At 40.8% G+C, this 19,546-nt stretch overlaps 1 protein-coding gene across 1 annotated transcript; it reads left to right on the top strand.

The window, feature by feature from the left end:
• The first annotated feature begins 4,491 nt into the window (after nucleotides 1-4,491).
• Nucleotides 4,492-19,483, top strand: b3gnt2b (UDP-GlcNAc:betaGal beta-1,3-N-acetylglucosaminyltransferase 2b). Its single transcript, XM_084666954.1, has 3 exons — nucleotides 4,492-4,793; nucleotides 8,892-8,998; nucleotides 15,005-19,483. The coding sequence occupies exon 3, from the start codon at nucleotides 15,030-15,032 to the stop codon at nucleotides 16,227-16,229; it is 1,200 nt and encodes a 399-aa protein (XP_084523080.1). The 5' UTR covers nucleotides 4,492-4,793; nucleotides 8,892-8,998; nucleotides 15,005-15,029; the 3' UTR covers nucleotides 16,230-19,483.
• The last annotated feature ends 63 nt before the right edge of the window (nucleotides 19,484-19,546 follow it).

The following is a 19,546-nucleotide window of genomic DNA, read 5'->3' as shown; positions in this document are numbered from 1 at the left end:
AGATAGGTTGGGTTTTGTCCCGCCTATACGAACCTGAGTTGAAAACGGGTGAGAAACTGTTCAACGGTCTTCACATTTCAGAGCGACAAGTTTTTGCGCTTTGCACATGCTTTCAGCAACTAATTTCACATGTATGTAATGTACGGAGAAGCAAATCATGGAATTTGCTTTACAGCATCTTTAAAGCAATTTATCATTCTTTTGAACAAATTGCAAATGATTCATGCAAATAGTGATGTAGCCTACAACTATCTGCTGTTAACTACATTATCAATTGCTTATGTCATGTCGAAGAATATGTAATATGTTGGTTCTCTGTTAAACTGTCTTACCACCACAATCATCTAGACATTTAGTTAATTATGTAAGTCATTAAATGCACTATGGTGAAGCCATTTGTCATAATTGTAGGTCTACACCTTACAGCACATGTGCAGTTCTGTGCAAGGGACAAATAGTATTGCACTTGTACTTCTGAACAAAGCATGTAAATTTAATCCACGTTGTCTATATGCATGTAGACTAAACAGAGTTGTAGGCTACCTTCCAGAATTTGGCCTAATCACTGTCGCTAATTTGATTAGTGGGGGTGTGGTCTGTTGTAGTTTTTGCAGTCTTTCGTGGAGTTTGCTTGTGAATGTTTGGATGACTGGTTTGCACAATAAATAACCATTCACTGTCCACCTGAGAGACACCTGCAAAAGTATATCTTTGCACAGTGCTCGGTTCTCAAGCTAATTGTTCCACCAAAACTTGAACACACTCACAGACACACAGAGACACACACGCACAGATTCATTGCATTTACGTATAGATTCCTATGGATGGAGCAAGGAGGATGTTGGGGCTTGGCGGGGTAGGGGCTGTTCCCCAGCAAGAGCAGGACTGACACTCAGCTCTGGGATCTCCTCGGCCTCAGGGGGCAGAGGTCTTTGCCAGCATCTGTAGGGTGACTATGATTCCACCCGCTACCAAGTTGTGGCTGTATTGGGCCAGGATGGCGGGATCTTGAAGGCGGGATACGGCAATCTTGAAGGGGAGCCAGCAGGACTCTGCAGATCTGTATTGGCTCCCTGGGCACCTGGGTGGCCACCACTGAGCAATCATAGCTACCTTACATATTAGTTTACATTCCCCTCCCCCACCACAATCTCAGTCACCGGGGGATAGGTAATGTACGTCTTTTGATGGGAATAGAATGATTTGCTTGTAGTCATGTAGTCAATATAGTCTTTCATTTATCAATTGATTAATGCTCTGAAAGTTGCAAGAGCCCATCATTTTGGGTAATTTGCTAATACTATTAATCGTTGAAAGACCCCAACTGAGTTGATAAGAGTGTTTCAATTAGGTGAACTTTGACTTGACTGTCTTCAGGTCTGATGACCTTTACTGACTTAACATCAGAAGTGAATGTAACAAAATAAAAATATTAAATCATGTTTGAAAAAGCAGGTGGGAAGTTCATACAAGACACAAAAAGATAAAAACGTTAACTCTCAGTCCTGCAAGTAGTTAGTGTGTTCAGGTTTAACATTTTCAATTTCTTATCCATGATAGTGATATGGTTTTGTACACAATACATTGTTCTCAAACTATCCGTCTCTTCCCTCTATCTCTCTCTTGTACACACACGACACATCCAAAACATTTCTTCATTTATTTTCAACAGAGCTACTTGGACGTCAGCATCCTTTATCCACCTCATACCTTTTTTATGTTAAGTAATAAACCACAGTCTATAACTGTAAGTTTTGTTTTCTAGTTCTCTTGCCTCAATCTTTTTATTTGTTGGACTTTTATCATTTGTACACTTAACACTTTTATTTGTATCTGTAACACCATTTTTGTACTTTACAATACATCTGTATGTTAAAATAGCTGCTATATAAAGATTGATGTTGCTTCTAAAATGTATGAGGTTAACCGGAGTTCAATATTTATCATTTCCTGTTAAGCTGAGTTCTGTGAATAACTGCTCAAGCCCTGGGCAAGCTCTCCTTCTGTGCGGAGTATCTGAATGCACTTTTAGGGGTTAACACATGACATAGTCATTTAATAATTTGTGGTGAACTATGGGCATTAAAAAGTAACCAGGATCATATCTGTGCCTGCCCCATACCAACTTCCATTACATCCTTTTCGGCATTATCTGATAGTGTAGTTTGACAGACAGGGTGGTAAAAGCTGATCCAAGGTATCTGTCCTTACAACTATTTAAACCAGAATAAAACTCAAATGAGCTGCGTTGATTACAATCAATGAGATGCCACCTAGAGATGCAAAAGTGAAAATAGGCAATATTTGCATATTTTAAGGAGCATATCTGTTATGTAATTACGACAAGTGTAATGATTTTAAGAAACAAGTTCAAGTTAAAATTACAGATAAACTGGTTTTAAGTTCAAAGTATTGTCTCTTAAATTGTATATGCACAGTATTATGTTTTACATAACATTACATCCCTTCACAACAAGTGTAATGATTTTAAGAAACAAGTTCAAGTTAAACATTACAGATAACTGGTTTTAATTTTAAGGTATTGTCTCTTAAATTCTAGATGTACAGTATGATTTTTTACATAACATTACATCCCTTCACATACCATTTGCTCCTTGATTGAGCTTATTCATGTTTTAACCAGCCCAGCAAGAGCTGGGAATCTTCCTCTCTCCTTAGCATAAAAGTGTTGATGGGTTTCTGTTTTTACTGTGGATCTCATTGTCTTCTAAGAATTGCCTGGGGGGAGGTGGGGGGAGTTGAACCAAGGCAGAGGAGCTTCCCATGGAGGCCTTATGCTGATCAGCTGTTTTGGTTACCTGTTGTGAAGGTCGGCTCGCCATGGCAACGCTCTGAGGTAACCTGGCACACTAGCAGACAACTCTCTAGAGATGAGTTTTAGCTCTCTGTCTGTGCTTTCACGCCCAGACAACCTTTGTTTTGCTCCAAGGCCTCTCTGACAAGTTAGTTAGCTTGGAAAATAGTTGCTATTGTGTGAAATGGTGCAGGGTGAGGCAGCAGGGAGGGTCCGTTGTGCCCAGGGTTGGTTCCTACACACCAAGGGGTTATCTAAGCATATAATGCATTCATATGTTTAAAGGATGTCTTTAAGTTGAAATAACAATAACAATCAGAATTTATATCTACCTTTTAACATGGTATCTACTCTCAATTAGATGCAGTATCTGATGCTCTTTTAAACAAAGCAGTTCAGCATCCTGGCCCTTACTTTGACATGCAGGGCCGGCCCAAGGCATAAGCTAACTAAGAGGCTGCTTAGGGCCTCTGTGGCTTCCAGAGGGCCCCCAAAGGCAATTATTTTTTTTTATCGGCAAAGATAAGCGACGCAGAGGGGCCCCCAAATCAATTTAGCTTAAGGCCCCATAAAGGCTTGGGCCGGCCCTGCTGACATGTATCACATGCTATACAGGCTTGAGTATGTGCATACTTACATCGTGTCAGTTGAATGTAAGTAAAAAATAATTTTAAATACAAAAACTGCACACACTGTAAAAGCATTCACCCCAGTGTGGCAACACCGTGAAGTGTCTAATGTGAAATTGACACTACAATCACAACTTTTCAATTGTTTCAAAAGTATTGAAGGACATAGGTGTGGGCCAAAATGGATTCCCACCCTCTCCCTTACACACACACACACGCACACACACACACCTCCTTTAGGTTGGGGAGACAGGCCACCTTGCTGTGGTGAGAACATAATAGTACACCCACCAACACTTCACACAGCACACACACTCATTTGGGACTGATCATGAATGGGAGACTTATCCATCTGCCTTAAAACAGAGACTCACAAAAATAGCACACACACACACCCACACAGTCCTACACACTGACACACAATAAAACAATGTACACACATGCATTGAGCATAAACAAATACACTGGTGGTTTACAACTATTTAGGAGGCCAATACCATTTTGTCATATTAAGTTTATTTTCCATAACCATTACAAGTCATTGTTGTCTGGTTAAGGAGTCACTGAAAGTGACTGGAAGATATACAAATCCTAGGACCCCAAACGAACAGGACATATCCACATAATCCACTTACTCTCTTAAGAATTAGAGAAACAGGTCGGCCACCTCGGCACACTTTGTCTGCACACATAGATCTGTGAATTGTTGCATGTCCTTGTGAGACAGTGAGACAGAGAGAGAGAGGGGGAGAGGGGGAGAGGGTGGTGGTGGCTGCGAGCTGGGGTAAAAATTAAACTAATATTTTCTAGGCCCACAAACGAAAAAGACTGCCCATAAGTTCTAAGCCAATTAATATAGGTATATGATAAAACTGGCAGATAGTTAGCTACAACCCTCAACTCATCACGAAAACGGGTTTAAGAACTCGCGGTAGGCTACTACCCCGCCCTGTTTTTCGTGAATAACAAAGACTACGTAATACCTTTTAGGAGGGGCCTGTTTTCTGCTCTATCATATGCTAGATAAGTGCGTGCGCATTACACGAGGACAAGGTAACCAAATAAACTACTGTTCTTGTTATAGGTTGGATAAATGGATACTGGTGCTCGTTATCTGACAAGTTCGGCTAACAGGGAACGACGTCAAGACACTTGGATTAAAAAAAATGTTCAGACCAACTACTAGTCTAAAAGTTATCTTAAACATTTGTTACCTTTAGTTTCTACAACGGTGACCGTGAAGATATGCACCGACGGAATTAAGACTTTCTGAAGATACATCTCGATTTGTCTGAGTAGGTGGCGAGTTCATCCGCGACAAAACTTTTTTTCTTCTAAGTGACGTGAAGGTAAAGTCAAGTTTGAAAGGTTGTTATAGTCTACTGTAATGTAGCCTTTTTGGCTTTGTTGTTGTTGTTTTGTTGTGATAAAGAGCTTAGGCTATGTCTCGGGTATGAACCTCTTAAAAGAAAGCTTTGTCGGAAGGATAAGTGCACAATTAAAGTTGTGTAGTTGCTGGGACACTTTCAATGCGTCTCCTACTTCAGGAGTTACAAGCAGTGAGAGGCTTTTTTGAGTTGGAGCTGAGGATTTTAGGCGATTGCTTTTAGTGAGACATCGGCTGTGGGCCGTAATCTTCTTTAATGATTTTTCACTAAACTCAAAGGTTTGTGGAAATTTCCACGTCCCATCCGAAAGCATTGCCCAGCCACCCACACCGTTTAAAAAAAACCTTACACGTTAGATAATTGTTGTAGAATACCACACTGATTCAGTCCGACCACATTTATTCAAATTTTATAACAAAATATTGAAGCTGCAGTATCTACAGTGCATGAGTTCAGACTAACGGTCTTCTAAAACGCGAATGGGTCTACGACTCAACAAATGTATCAAGGAAGGCTTAATATAGGTCTTGTCGAACGGATGTCGCCCTTTTCTAATGCTGTTTTGCGCAAGAAAAGATGGAGACTATCAGGCAGGTTAGGATGGATTGGGTTCCCTTATTGTCAGGCAAGTTATTAATAGTCCAAAAAGAAGAAACGTAAATCCCTGACCATTTGGCATAACCTATACCTCTTTACACATTAATAAAGAAGGTATATAATAATAAATCAACAACAACAAAATCTAATCAACCACAGACAGAATGCTGTGTGTTCCAACTCTTGAGGAAAGTCTTTTCAAACGCAGTGTCAAAATACCACCTTACTCCCAAGAAACAAAACTGTGTCTCTTCTTTGTCAGCTTTCCAAATAGTGAGATATGTATCTTACAGTTACAAGAAAGGGTACACTATATGTGTCATAAGTCTACGTGAAACAAATCAATACAGAAGGATAAGAGAAGTGGTGTTGAAGTCATGTGTTACTTGTGACAACGATGTGGTGTCTTGTTAAAGCAATGTGTCAAACGGTGAATCGTCCAAAGAGGAAGTGAGTCAGTGAGTGTACAAAATAAAGTGTACCAAGTTATTTTCACCAATCGTGTTAATGGTACACGCAAACTGAAACCTGGGAACAGAGATGAATCACTCTGCTGTTATTTGAATTGGGTGTCATCATGGCATAAACTCTCAGACAATGCTTCTCAGTAAGACTACACAAGGGGCACATGGTGTAAAGTTGCTGTGTTTCTGTAGTTTATGTTGTGCATTAAACACACCACTCAGGTTATGGTCAAGTTTGGTTTTCAGTGTGACAAATATGGTCAATCACACTGACTAGGCTGTAAGTAGGCACATTTCATAGCACTGCAATACAGTTTTTATGTCTATGATATGCAAGATGAACCCCTTCTGATGTTAATTTTCATCCATTTTATGTGGAACAACCTTGCCACATTCAAATGTTACAATTCGACAGATAAGCCCCTGGTTATGTCAGTGTTTGACATGCTTCTCCTGACTGTTGAAACTGCTTGCAGCCAAATGGGGAACAGGATATTAGTCTTTGGAGTGAAGGCACACAATAACTATAGATCAACTAAACATACTTGAGGTAAACACACACCTATAGTCTACATGCAAGCATACAGCCACACAAAAGCATACACACACAACTCCAGAAATACTTTTGATATATATATATATATATATATATATATATATATATATATATGTATGTGTGTATGTGTGTATGTGTGTATGTGTGTATGTGTGTATGTGTGTGTGTGTGTGTGTGTATGTATGTGTGTGTGTGTGTGTGTGTGTGTAAACAAGAGGGGAGGAATGCACTTTGTGCTAGCATATCTGAAGTGGGATTGATGTAGTGCCAGCACTTTGATGGTGAATGACAAGCTTGGTACACGGTTCATAGAATGGCAGGAATATTTCATTAAAGGCATCTAAAGTAAAACAAAAGGACATGTATGTTTTGGGACACATCTATTCCACCTTTAGCTCCTTTGGCTATAGAGAACATAATGACTTGTTGGGCAACCTAAAAACCACTATCTGGATTTTTCTGCCCTTTCCTGTTTTGGTTGGTGTGCATTTAGAAACAGTGAGCATGTCTGTGCAGAGACATGTATTAGACAGCAACTCAGGTTTGACACACGCAAAGGCACTTTATTTGTAATGGCTCACGCTAGGAGGAGACCTAAAGGCAAGGACCCCAGAAGTATTTTATTTCAATACTGTATATTATGTTGCAGTCATTTGTGTTTAGTTTTGAGGATCATGTTGTTTAATTGAAATTTGCTCTTCTGGTTCCACCCATTGGCACATATTTTCTTTTCACAATGTATGCTTCATGTTTTGGCTACCCGCAATGTTTTTGGGGCTATCTCGTTGTTTATGATCATTGACTCATGCACTTTTTGTAAAGCTCTCGTAAGTCACTTTGGATAAAAGACTAAATGACTAAAATGTAAATGTTTAACCCTGCTCAAGTCTTCGCAAGTGGATGCTGTTTAGGGTCATGTTTCTACCCTTGCATCTGTTGTCATCCAGGTTCAAGTTGTAGGAGATTGATTGGCTAAGAAAATGCAAATCATAGTCACTGTGTTAGTTGTTGGTTTGGGTAGTTTGAATGCTACCAGTAAGAGCAACAACGTCTCAGTGCAAGGCAGTGGGCCTGGAATCCAAGACATGGGAGTGGATGTGTGTGCACTATTCATAATGTTAGGAGGTGCATGACCTGTCAGAATGAGAGTCTCATGATCATCAGTACACAGTCATTCAAGCCCCTACTACATTGGCGTGGGTGTGACAGTGATACTGAATCACAGTGTCTCATGTACAGCATGAATATTGTTGGACACGCTAGACATTTGGTGTACCCACCCAAACTTAGACAGCGAACCCCTCCCCTGCGTCATGAACTATTTGTGGTGCTTTCTCTTCACACCATGCCTTCGTGACCCCTCCCCTTTATTCTCTCTCCCACCTCTCTTTTTCCACCTCTCTACTAAAGAAAAGCCTGTGTGTTGCTTCAGGTTAGTATTTGTGAGATTTGGTGCTCATCCTCCTTTGAGCCCTTGCACTTTTCATTTCCACAAAATAGCTTTTTGACACAAGAACAGAGAGCTAATAACAGAACTAGATACTTCACATACTTCTCGCATTCACGTTTCTCCTTTGGAAATTCTCTTTTGTCAGCATGGTCTCGATGTAGGCAGCCCACTCTTTGAGACTGCTTTGGAGATACCACCCAGTTAATTATTGCTGGTGTGTAAATATTTGTGTAACTGCAGTTTTGGTTATGCTTTGACCTATTACTTGACTAGTCAGTTAGATATTGAGGCCTCTTTTCACAGAATACTCCAAATTTTACTCAACTCGGTCAACTGAACCTGATTTGGTTGAATCAACTGTCTTTATTGTATTAAGGAACCAATAAATGCTCACCTGCAGTGCCTGAGGGAGGAGAGAATACAGGTGAAAATATAGTAACGACATTCCAAAATGGGACCAATTTAGAATTATTGTACGGACTAACACTGGTTTTGTATTTTGGTGAGGAATGCCACACTTGCAAACCCTGCCTTTTAAATTGGTTTTCAAACTGGTTGTTTTATCTCTCAAACTACATGCCTCCCTCCCCTCCAAGGTAATCACTAATCTAACAAGGTTGAATAGTGGATGGATGATAGTGTTATCGATCGCTTGCTCTGTCTAATGGTGTACCTTTCTATAGACCTTATGTGTGGTCAAACTGGATTTCTCATAGGAAACAGAACAAAAACTAGTGAAAGAGTATCCAAATGGTGCTTTTCAAAGGTTGAAAGTCAAGATGGGGAAAATATATAGAAAGATTCCAGATGGGGGAAATATGATTATTCATGGTGCCAATCCGGACATCAAAATAGACCTCTGATTTTAAATCTTCATATACCAAAGGAAGAATTATATTCTATATTTAAAGGTTAATTTACTTTGGACTTGACTTTTGTATGAAGTGAGGCTTAGTTTAGTCTAAACTGTGTGTTTATTCCTTTCCCCACAGTTTGCTGCCCCACTCCTCCTCAGTGATGTGCAGCTCAGAATGGGTTAATAGCTGAGACCACAGACAGGGAGGAGACTACCTACAAAACACTCAATCTCACAGCACTGGTAAGACAACACACAAACATTGCCTTCCTCTTCCCCCATTGTTTATCCCTGTGTTTGACCCTGCCCCCACACAAGTTAAAATGTACCACCCATTTAACCAATGAACAGAAGAAACCCTTCCCTTGTTTCCTGGGCGCTATATTTGTCTAATAGAGTCCTGAAAACGTAGCTTGGTCCTAACCAGACTCTTGTACATTTCATTTGTACAGAGAGTCTGGTCTCACTCCATTGACAAGCGTTGACTTCCTTGTAGGCGGGTACTTTGTTGAAGTTTAAAACTATTGGATCTTCCCGGAGCCACTCTGATCTGACATAACCAATTGCTAGCGTTCGCCATAGCCAATTCCTTCACCACTACTGTAACAGAGCTTGCTGCCGTAGCTGGAAAATCAAACTTTTCCCGAACCCCTAGGGGAGGAGGGCCACAACATCATGGCCACCAACAAAACTCAGTAAAACTTGTTCTTGCTCCGGCTTTAGCTGTTAGATATTCGGCAGCGTTGCCACAACGGACTGAATGGCTTGGCTCGCATCTTTCTCCGCCGCCATTACGGAACTACAACACAAACTAGCGCACAACATCAACGTCATTGTTCTCAGCCACTCCTTCTGTTCGCTGATTGGCCGGTTAAAAAGTAACCTGCAAAATCTGACTTACCTACTGAACAGCCAGGCCGAGTACAGAAGCAAAATCCAAATTGAGCGGAAGTACGTAGGTCGGCAGAGCCAGGCTACTGAAAACGGGCGTGTCAGGGTGTTCATGTGTTGTTGTGCCTCTAGTTGTTAAGATACTGCAGAATAAGTAAATGGCTTTCTTGTGGCCTCTCTATTTGATGAATCTATGAATGTAAAGATATTCCCTTTACAGCTTATGTTCAAGGTTGTCCAAACGATCATGAACTAGCCTGCAATCTAACTTTTGCCTGTATTGTAAGCCAAACAAATCCATAATAGGATCACAGTTTGTTACTGACATGTAAACTGATTGTAACCCAGTTATATTCCTTAACTGGCCTGCAGCAAGTCATCCTTATATCCCTATTGAAAAGCCACGCCTAGTGATTTTCCACAAGTCTCCTTGTTTGTTTTGGCAAGAGAAGAGAAGCCTGAAGATGCTCCTTTGGGACGGAGGTGGAGAGATTTCACTTCCTGTTTTTGATAGCCTTTTAGGATATCAATATTATATAACATAACATTCTGATGATTATGTAATTGCATCCTTATTGATGTTGTTGCATTTCGTGGGAGGAGAGTGGTGGAAGGGATAAACATAGAGACGGGGGGGGGGGGGGGAGTTCGAGAGGGAGAAAATCTGAGGCATTGGTGCAGAAGTGTTGCTAAGAAGCAAATGACATTAGCACACATACAGAAAGAAAGAAAAGGAACAGGTGAAAGTAAAGACACAAAGGGAATGGAAATGGAGGCAGCTAGATGGCTCGTGATGAAGAAGGGGAGGAACAGGAAAGGACAAGATACACACTTATTTCACTCACAAATAGGAAGGCTAAAATATTGGAGTGGTGAATATGCACACTCAGTCTAGCCCAGGCTTTCATTAGTTAAATGCTCCTACATCCAGTGGTGCAATCTACATGGAGTTGTGTCAAGTGAGATTTCATTTTGTATTACTGCAAAACACTTAAGGTGCGTATTTGCATTCATGAATTGTGACTGGAAGTCCATGTCAGTGTATGGTAGATGGTTGCATTTGAATTAGAAGAGGGTCTCCAAAACGCACGGAAGACAAATTGAAAGACACACCAAGAGCTCATTTGAATGGTATCAGAGCAGGAGTTATGCAAGTTACTGCCAAGAACAGAAACTCGAGGCAAACTCACATGGTCTGAAAGGCTGTATTGTTCTGTGTTTGCCAATCTCTTTGACGTTGATTTGGCGGGGGTGGGGGTGGGTAGGAGTGGGGGGATGGGAAGTGGATACAGGTAGAATCCAACATTTAACACACCTGACGTTATTTAAATCCAAATTATCTTCAGATTCAACGTTAGTTTAGCATAAATACGTTTTTTTCCTCCCATAAACATTGTTATCTCATTGTTTATTGGTCTTTACACACATCAAACAAAACTAAACTCCAAGGTAATCAAGATCATCTATGCCAGCCGTCATAAATGTAATGGCCTGGATTGCGATTAGGTTTATGATGGCTGTTATAGATGATCTTGATAACCTTGGATTGTTGTTTTGTTTGTTCGGTACTGTAATGTATGTTCTGTGCTGTACACCAAAATGCCTCTCACAAAACTTTTGAATGTCCTCTAGGTCTATGTTTTATGGTGATCCCTGGTTTAATCTGAACCCAGGGACACACACTTGTGCATTTTATGATCTCAGTGACAAATCTCTCGCAAACGTTATTTGTTCTGTCTAGACAAAGGACCGGGAGCCACATCTGTGTAAATTAATCGGTTCAAAATGCATATCAAATCTCAGAAAACTGAATGTTTTTCTGAGATATATGAAACAACTGCGTATCCGAACGGCACACACTTGTCATCATGGATCCCAATTTACTTGTGATTGTGTTCACGTAAACAAGCTCCTTGTCAACACCCCATTAACTCCCATATTTGAACTTGCATGGTTGTTGAAATTAGGTTGTTAATTAGTCTGGTTTCCCAATAATTGTATCCATCAACCTGTTATGAACAATGAGTGATTCTTGCAAAGACAATAACTTTAAAAAGAGAAATTATACAGTACATTAAATGGATGTATCCATTTACAAAATACAGTTGGAGAAACCTTGTTTGATGGTCTTAGTAGTGGGATCACGAACAAGGCCAAGCAGCTTCAATGTAGACAAATAAGGACAACAGTAAATGTTGTGGGTGCCAAGTTGCTGTTGACAATATGAAATTGAAATGGTGTGACTTCAAACAGAAGGCTAAAAAGTGCACTGCCACACACTAGGACACGTACTGCCTCTGGTGGTCTCTCTCCCATGGATAAGCGAGTATATCAACAACAAAAAAATCAACATTTATCAGTTGAATAGTGGGAGCAGTAGCGGAGATAGCGTGTGTGCGGCCGCCAAGCCCCCAAACGCCACCGATCTTGCGTTTAATACTGAGCTTACTTTAATGGTCACATGAAATGCTGTTTTTGGATGCTTTTATATAGGCCTTATTGGTCCCCTAATACTGTATCTGAAGTCTCTTTCCTGAAATTCAGGCTTGGTGCAGGATTATAGCCACTACGAGTAGTCCGAAAATGAACTTTCCTCAGAATGCGCTGTTTCTGTGTCTGTAGCTTTAAATGCTAATGAGGAGGAGAGCGGCCGCACCATGCGCTAATGTTTACAGTGGATGTATCACAATGGCTTGTAGACTCGTTGCTGTAAGATGCCTTGAATTTGCCCATTCTCATCTGATAACCCTTGTTTGCAGAGCACACTCAGTCATTTCAATGTGGGGAAAGGTGGATATCGCGCGCGCCATAACACCAACAGCAGAACGTTATCCACATAACAATGAAGCGTACAACACTGGGTTACAGAATGTGTATTCACACACATACTTGATGCTATATACCTTTACATTAGCGACAGTACCTCAGCTGATAGCTGCAGAGCTAATGTTACAGCCAGATTCTAAGGGTAGCAAGCTAGGTAACCATATAGTAAGCAACAAAATGATATAGCGTTAGTTGACTTACTTGTTCGAGGTTTGTAGCTGGACCAAGGAGTACTGATCCAGAATTTAATTTCAGACGGTCAGCAAGGCCAACTTTGTATTGGCTCAAGTTAAGGAAACAGTGGTGGCTGAAATGTTTGGTGCAGACATGCAAAACTTTGAGAGGTTGTGTTGGCGCATTTCCAGCAAAAATAAAATTAAGATACTGGTTGTGCAGAGGCTCGGATGGAGGAACTAAAAAGTGCTTGTACATCCAAGCACTGAGCAACTGTTATGCTTCGTTCGTTTGCTCGCCATGATGTCTATCCAGGAAAAAACGATATTGCACGGTCATAGCTCAGTTTCTCATGGGCGGGCCAGATTATCTGGGCGGGTAAAGCAGAGAGAGGGGAGGTAACCTTCCTCCTTGTGATGTCACAAGGAGATTTTCAAACAGAGCACTTGAGCCTTCATTTTCTCAAAGGCGGAGAACACCCAGGGCTTGGTTTACACCTATCAAAAATTCTAGCCACTGGGGGACCAAAGGCAGGCTAGCGGAACTCATATTAATGTTAAATAACTTCCTAAAGTTACGTTTTCATGTCATGTGACCTAGAAGAGCCCTCTCTATGCAGCTAATCAGCTGAAAGAAGCCTACTGTGCTACTGATCTCCCGCTACCACATTTTGTGAATCCAGCTCCTCTTATCAAACGTAACAGTCACTTAACTCATGGTTACAATGGTAAACCAGCACAATAATAACAATTGCCAGGCAACAAAACTTTATATTCTAAGCAGACACATAAAAAAAAGAAATTAACGAAGTTGCACTCTGTTTACTGCCTTGCTTCACGGGAATTGACCAGCCAATGAGCCACGTTATCTTCATTTGTTCACGTTGTTATTTCGTTCTTCATTCAGTTTGACAGTATAACCTTCAACTATGCAACCCTTCTCTCTACTTATTTCTCAAATAGCTTTTTAGTTTTTTCCAAAAACAAGACAATATTTATCCAGGGAGTACGTTAAGACAGTGGCAGCGCCATAGATATAGCACTTATAAGGAAATAGTAAAAATAATAGAAATATGTAAATCGGGCGCAAAAAAAAGGCTGCGTGTCCACTACAGCGGAACGGGCGGCGCGTCGGCGTTGGCTTCCAATTCATTTTCATTGAAAGCGGCTCAACAATTGACACATTATAACATGCATTCAACAGATATTTAACCTTTTTTTTTTTACGGTTTTAATTTTAAGGGCCCCGTGATGAAGCTCCGCCCCCAGTGTACTGAGAGTCTAGCTCCGCCCCTAAGAGGGAGAGTTCATATCGCACCTTCGCGCACTTTGTCTTTACTGCACAATTTTTATAATTTATTAAATGTATTAAGTTTTAGCAGACACCTTTTGTCAAAAGTGGCGTATATGATCCTACATGGTGCAGTTGATAATCAGGACAGGCGCAGTTTTATTTAAGACACAACAATGATGCAACAAATTCATTATACACAAAAGGTCCAATTAATTTTATCTCTGGAGAGCAAGAACTTAGAAGCTTCCCTGGGTGCACTTCGATAATGAGCACAATTTAAACAAATTGGTCGTAAATTAAGCATAGTGGCCCAAATTACCAAATTAAATAACAATGCTTAAGCTGTTCATATTTTTGTCATCAATTGCTTAATTGATATGTTAACAAAAAAACATTGTAGACCAACTAAACTGTTATTATTCATGCAAACCATCTCTCTTTGCCTTTTGGCCACAGAGTCGTCATATCACACTGACTAAAACAACACGCATTGTGTCTAAATTGTGCTTAAGTACTTGGCCCCTGATGAATGGTAGCACACACACACACACAAGGACAAGTTACATGGTGAAATAATCACATTTGAATTCATGCTGAGAATTAAACCTGCTGCAGATATGGCACAGGTTTAACCTACGATATTGTATCTGTTCAGGCAGAACTAATGACTGAAGTTTTATCTGTTGAAAGCTGTTTCAAAAAACTCAATCATAAAACTCGAGATGTTCAGTCGGTGATAATTATTATAATTATTCTTTATACATTATGTTGTTTTACTTATACAAAATATAATTCTGCTTCCATTAATGTTGTGATGGGTATCATGGGGGCATTGGAATGTGGCACATGACTGCTGTAGTCTTGCCTAAAAACATCTGTTCCTTAAATAACTTCAAATTAGGCTCTTTGGGAATTTCCAAGCTCTCTTTTATATTTTTAGATGTTGTCAAATGCCATCGCGACTGAACTGACGTTTCCCCCACAATGTGTTTGTTCATGTGATTGTGTGTGTTGTCTACAATTTGTTCCTTTTTCACATCCCTCTTTTCTCTCTGTTGTGTAAAGGGGGTGAGAGGGAGAGGACTAAGAGATGGGCTTGCTGAGGAGGAACCTCAAGGTCCTGGGGACGGTAATGATGGTCAACCTCTTTATCTTCATCCTCGTGTCCCGCAACAGCGGGCAGGACAAGAACGAGCGCCAAAAGGTACATGTGCCATCCAAACCCTTCTGGGCCAAACAGACTCCTCACCAGGCCTACTGGAACCACCAACAGCAGATCCTGGACCTCCAGCACAATCCCATCTTCGCAGCCAATAACAGTGCTCTAGATGCCAAGGTTGTGGATTGGCTCAACGACACGGGCCTGAAACTCAACCCCTGTCAGCCAGACTTCCGAGTCCCCACTCGGGTCAAAGACTTCAACTCCCTACCAGAGCGCTATAAAGACTTCCTCCTGTACATGCGCTGTCGTACCTATCCCTTAGTGGTGGACCAGCCACACATCTGCAAAGAGAAGCCTTTTTTGCTGTTGGCCGTCAAATCCCTCGCACCGCACTTCGACCGGCGGCAGGCCATCCGTGAGTCTTGGGGTCGTGTGGGCCTTATGGCCAATCAGACAGTCGCCCTGGTCTTCCTACTTGGCAACGCCACAGCAGTCGACCACCATCCGGACCTCTCCGGGATGCTACGCTACGAGAGCATTCAGCACCAAGACATCCTCCAGTGGGACTACCGGGACTCTTTCTTCAACCTGACCGTGAAGGAGGTGCTGTTCCTCGACTGGATGCGGACCCAGTGCCCAGATGCCAAGTTCATCTTCAAAGGTGACGATGACGTTTTCGTCAACACCCTCCGCATCTTAGAATTCCTCAAGGGCTTGACGGGGCCCAAGGCTCGCAACCTGTTTGTGGGAGACGTGATCACCAACGCTGGGCCGCATCGCGACAAGAAGGTGAAGTACTTCATCCCGGAGAGCATGTTTGTGGGGACCTACCCGCCCTATGCTGGGGGTGGTGGGTACTTGTATTCTGGGGACCTGGCACACCGTCTGCACAACGTCTCCCAGCGTGTGGCACTTTACCCCATCGACGATGTCTACACTGGCATGTGCCTCAGGAAGATGGGCCTTGCTCCCGAAAAGCATAAGGGCTTTAGGACTTTTGACATTGATGAGAAGTACAGGACCAACCCTTGTGCCTACAAGAGTCTGATGTTGGTGCACAGCAGGACACCGCAGGAGATGATTCAGATCTGGTCTTGGCTCAACAACCCTGACTTGAACTGCCAGTGACCTTCTTTGTGAGCCAGGGTGTTTTCTCTCGTCAGTGAGAACTGGTTGTGGCCACTCAGTGGCTAATGTGTAGGAGTCGTCACTTTGTTTTATTTTTTATAAAGGGTTTAAGTGTCCACTGTTTTTATTTTGCTGGGGCCATACCTTTAAGCTTTGGACATCGGCAGCTTGGTGTTTATCACAATGATGATTTTTGGAACTTTCACTGTTGTTTACCCCAGCTTTCTTAAAGGAGAACCAAAGATTGTCATTGGCCGGGTTTCCCAGCATTCTAGAGTGTTCTTAGAACGTTCCTAAGAAGCTCTTAGGGTTAAGAGCTTCTTAACGAATCTGGGAAACCCGGCCATTGCCATTTCAACAACTAACTGATTGAGGGCATAATGGCACGATCGTGTAAGTGTAACTTAAAATGGTGCACAGTGTTTTGACCAAAAGTCCTCTACACTTCCTCACAGGCATCCCCCACATTAACCTATCCAGTTTTTGCGTGCACGTATTTATATCCCAAATATTTATATGGCCGTTATGATAGCTTTTAACATTGTGTGTCTGTCGCCTGAAGGGACTGTATTAAGAAACAAATAGGTGTTTAAGTAGTGGCGTGTTTCAATTACTCTACCCTCTTCCCTGAAGTGTATATAATGATTAACAAAAAAAAGCATCCCTACCTCTCTTATTTTAAATGAAGCTGAATGAGACTGTTTTCAAAGCAATCCCATATTTTTATATTCATGAAGGGAATCGTGAGTGCACACTTCAGGGAATAGAGTAAAGAGCCTGAACACACTATTGTTTGGCTGTTCTGTTCTATAGGTGAAGTGTTCAAATAAATCAAAATGCTGTCCTCTTTACTTCTTCTGTCTCCCTGGCTGGTCAGAATTGTAAAAAATATTTTTTCATCGAGACCAAAGCCAAGAGAAAAAGTTATGTTTAATCATCTTCTTTGGCCATTTAGCAATGCCTGTAAGTTATTGCTCTTATTGCCATCTGAAAACCGTTTTTGAAATATCATCGGAATCGAAATAATGGTCCTGTGCATACGAACCCAAGCTTTCCATTTCCCCATACGTTATTAAAAGCATGAGCCTTTAATAATGTGTTTTGTTAGTTTGGATCTTGTCCTTTTATTGAAATGCATTTTGTTCACTGATTTGTGGGTTTATTTTAAGTGAAATTTATTTATTCCCTGCATAATGCTTTGCTGGATTTACAGTTATAATGTTTTGGGTGTTGTGTTTGTTATAATTTCTCTGTTCTGTGACATTGCAAAGACGTATCTCATGCTAGCTATGTATGGGAGTGAAATGCACAATTTCAGTCCAATTTGTTGGTTCTTGTGCATCTTCCGATGTGCGTTCTGGTTCCTTTTAAAACGTAAGACTTGAAAATGAATGATGACAAGAACTGTTCTTTTGCTGTACCAAAGAAGTCAATGAATTGCTTTCAATGGTGATATAGTTTAATATGCAAATACGCATCTGCTGTAAACACTGATTGAGGAAGTCAGAGAAGAAAAATATGTTTCTGAAATGCAACACACTGAGATCATCTCCACAAATCCTCCTTCCGCACTGAGGATGAACCAATATCCGGCCTGCCGTCAGTGATCTGAAACACTTTACAAAGTAGTCTTTCCTCCCCCCTACTTTCTCCTTTAAACCTTTTAACGATTCAAATGACTTCTCATTTGAGAGGAAGGAAGGAAGGAATATTTTTTGGTATTAATACGGGGGCCAGAGCATAATCATTCACACTATCAAGAAGTAGATGCGGTGTTTCTGCTTCTTAATAATGTAGTTAGAGCGCCACCTGCTGGACAGGTGTCTACAGTTCCATTTTAGATACGGGAGCTGGTATTTTAAGTGGCCCCAATGACCCAAAAGGTCTTGTTCAAATGCTTCCTCTTTTCCTTGTATGACTTGTGTGAATAGGATTCTTTCACCGATATTCCACTTCACTCCTCATTTTATGAGGGAAGTCTTCTCATGGGAATGAGGAAGACTTTGATACAGTAGGAAGAGGATAAGGACACATCATAAAAGTATTATAGTGGTACCTAAACCTGCAGCGTAATGCAGTTGAGTGTACCAACATCTCACTGGATCTGCTGAGCAGGGGATGTATTCATTGACACGTTTTCAAACAGTTCGGTCCATTTCCTTGCAGGTTGCACCCGGTGCTGTCAGGTCAGAAGCTAGGAGAATGTTTACAAGTGTAAATACATTGTCATGTTCTGTTATCCATTTAGCCATTATTGTTTAACCATTACTTGAGCATCTGCTACACAAGTGACGTCTCAAAGTCATGCAGATGGAAGTGACAAGGTCTTGGTGTTCAGAGTACTGTCCATTTAGTTTTAAGTTTAAACTTTGTGATGGGCATCTCCATTCATACATAATGGAAGTCAGTTGGTATAATTGACAACAATTTCCAAAGCTCATTCTGTCACGGTTCCAGTATCAGTATCTACATTTCAGAGGTTCATTTGGACATTTTAAAGGTCATTATGTTTAGGTGACAACTGATTTTTCAAGTTCTCCAAGATGAATGCTCTTTTTTGTTGTTGTTGCTGCTTTGAGAAACACAATATCTTGCTAACCTTTCAATTGGAGTTGCAAGTTTTAGCATCACTGACATATGATATGCATAACATATTCACTGTGAGAAAAATACTTTTATTTGCTGTGTTAAATAATTTGTTTACTCCTGTTGTCTGTATTGCTTCTGTAAAAAACTCGTGATGACATTAGATACAATTTTACTGTATCAGGTCACTGTTCATCAACTGCTCCTGCATTGTATTCTTAAGTCAGCCCAAATCTTTTTGAAGCATGTTCTAATTGTGTATGGTTAGACCTGGACTCCTTCTGCACTATAAAGACATGTATACCAAAATGTGTCTGTTGTTAATCGAGTTAAATTAAGAGTCATACATCCATTGTTACGTCAACTTCTGTTTATATGGCTATTCCAAGAAATACGGTGATTCTTATTTTATGGTTTTGATCATTTCATTAAAGTATAATTGAATTTGCTTTGTAAATATTGGGTAATTGTTGTTGTTCTTATTGCAAATGGTGTGAACAATTGTTCCCTTTTTTGTTTATTAGAGCCAGACTACCATCAAGCAACCGTTTTTTTTGCCTTATAATGTTACATAGAGAAGGGTTTTTCAAAACCATCCCTAAGCAGCCAATGGGGCAACAGAGAACTACATTGTGGACAGGTTTATAATAATAAAGCATCATCAATGACGAGGTGTGTTGAAATCTGAAAAATAAGAACAGTGTGCAAGTGTATCAGCTTAAAATATTTTA

Source organism: Hypomesus nipponensis, chromosome 11, assembly GCF_054491055.1.
Source record: "Hypomesus nipponensis isolate SF chromosome 11, ASM5449105v1, whole genome shotgun sequence".
NCBI classification, from domain to species: domain Eukaryota; kingdom Metazoa; phylum Chordata; class Actinopteri; order Osmeriformes; family Osmeridae; genus Hypomesus; species Hypomesus nipponensis.
This window is presented reverse-complemented; position numbering and strand designations above follow the sequence as displayed.